This window comes from Neoarius graeffei, chromosome 1 (genome assembly GCF_027579695.1).
Source record: "Neoarius graeffei isolate fNeoGra1 chromosome 1, fNeoGra1.pri, whole genome shotgun sequence".
In the NCBI taxonomy this organism is placed as follows: Eukaryota; Metazoa; Chordata; class Actinopteri; order Siluriformes; family Ariidae; genus Neoarius; species Neoarius graeffei.
Genome location: NC_083569.1, coordinates 53404446 through 53405558, shown reverse-complemented (window position 1 = coordinate 53405558; position 1113 = coordinate 53404446). Strand labels below are relative to the sequence as shown.

Here is a 1113-nt window from a genome sequence, read left to right as displayed (position 1 = left end):
TTCTTTCTTTCTTTCTTTCTCGTCAGCACTGAATGTCACCGCACCATGGCGTCCCTCACTCAGTCTCTGATGCCCCCTAGTGGCTGCGACCCGGAAATGCAGCTCTTTGCAGCTCTCATTGAAGGAAGCATGGCTCAGCTGTAGCCGGACATAACGCTGCAAAGTCAGCTAAAATGCACTAAATCCGCGGGCTACGGTACCAGTGGTGTCAGAACCATCCCCTTTTGAATAAGGGCACAAGTTCCTCACGAGAAGAACGCGATCACGTGACCGACGCGAGCGCTCTCGTCATAACGTCACATATACTCGTCTTCTTTAGTGACTTATGTGTGGTCATGTGACCATCACGCATGCCCCACCCCCTTTTATTATCACCACAATAAGCGATGACGTAATAAAGGGCCACATGTGTATATATATATGTGTGTGTGTCTGTGCGTGTCTTTGACGTTAGGAAAGAGTAGTGGTGAGTAGAAATGGCAGCACCAACTAACGTGAAAGAGCCTGTGGATTTTGTTCACCAGGACTTGATTCATCTGGACACAATCCTGAAAGAACAGCGGCATCAGAAGCTTTACACTACTTTTAACGTCAATCCTTTCAAAAAGCTGCATGTTTTAGCTGATAAACCCATGTCAAGAGAAATGTACAAAGAGGCTGAGGACCCTGTTTTCCTGGAGCTCTTTCACAGAGCAAATTTAGAACCAAAAAAGAAGTACCCTCATCCAATGACCGAGTCTCAAGAAATTGGATGGATTTCCACTCCTCTGATTGAGTCCGATCGCTCTGACAGAAGACTGAATTTTCCACGGAGGACCACTGAAATCACCAAATACATGGGGGCTGTCTGGCGTCTGAAAGAACAAGCTCAGCGCAGCCAGAAGGAGCGTGGCAAAAAAGGTTGAGCATGAGGAGAGGAAAAAAAAAACAGGGCTGGAGGCCTGTTGGAGGAGAAGAACTCCGTGCCTCTGCAGCATGTCACTGAACGCCAGGCTTCCATCTCATACTGTGAGGGATGAGAAGATAGCAGAGGTGGTGATGGAGATCTTGGAGAAAGACGAAAAAACATTTTCATGCCTATTTGGTTTGAGAGCAGGAGAAAGAAATACAGCA

The 1113-nt window shown here is 47.1% G+C and overlaps 1 protein-coding gene across 1 annotated transcript; it reads left to right on the top strand.

The window, feature by feature from the left end:
• The first annotated feature begins 476 nt into the window (after positions 1-476).
• LOC132885048 (cilia- and flagella-associated protein 144-like) lies at positions 477-905 on the top strand. The gene has a single exon (XM_060919305.1). The coding sequence runs from the start codon at positions 477-479 to the stop codon at positions 903-905; it is 429 nt and encodes a 142-aa protein (XP_060775288.1).
• Positions 906-1113: the final 208 nt, after the last annotated feature.

Coding starts and splice junctions, on each gene's coding strand:
- LOC132885048 (XM_060919305.1), top strand. CDS start 477: ATGGCAGCACCAACTAACGTGAAAGAGCCTGTGGATTTTGTTCACCAG.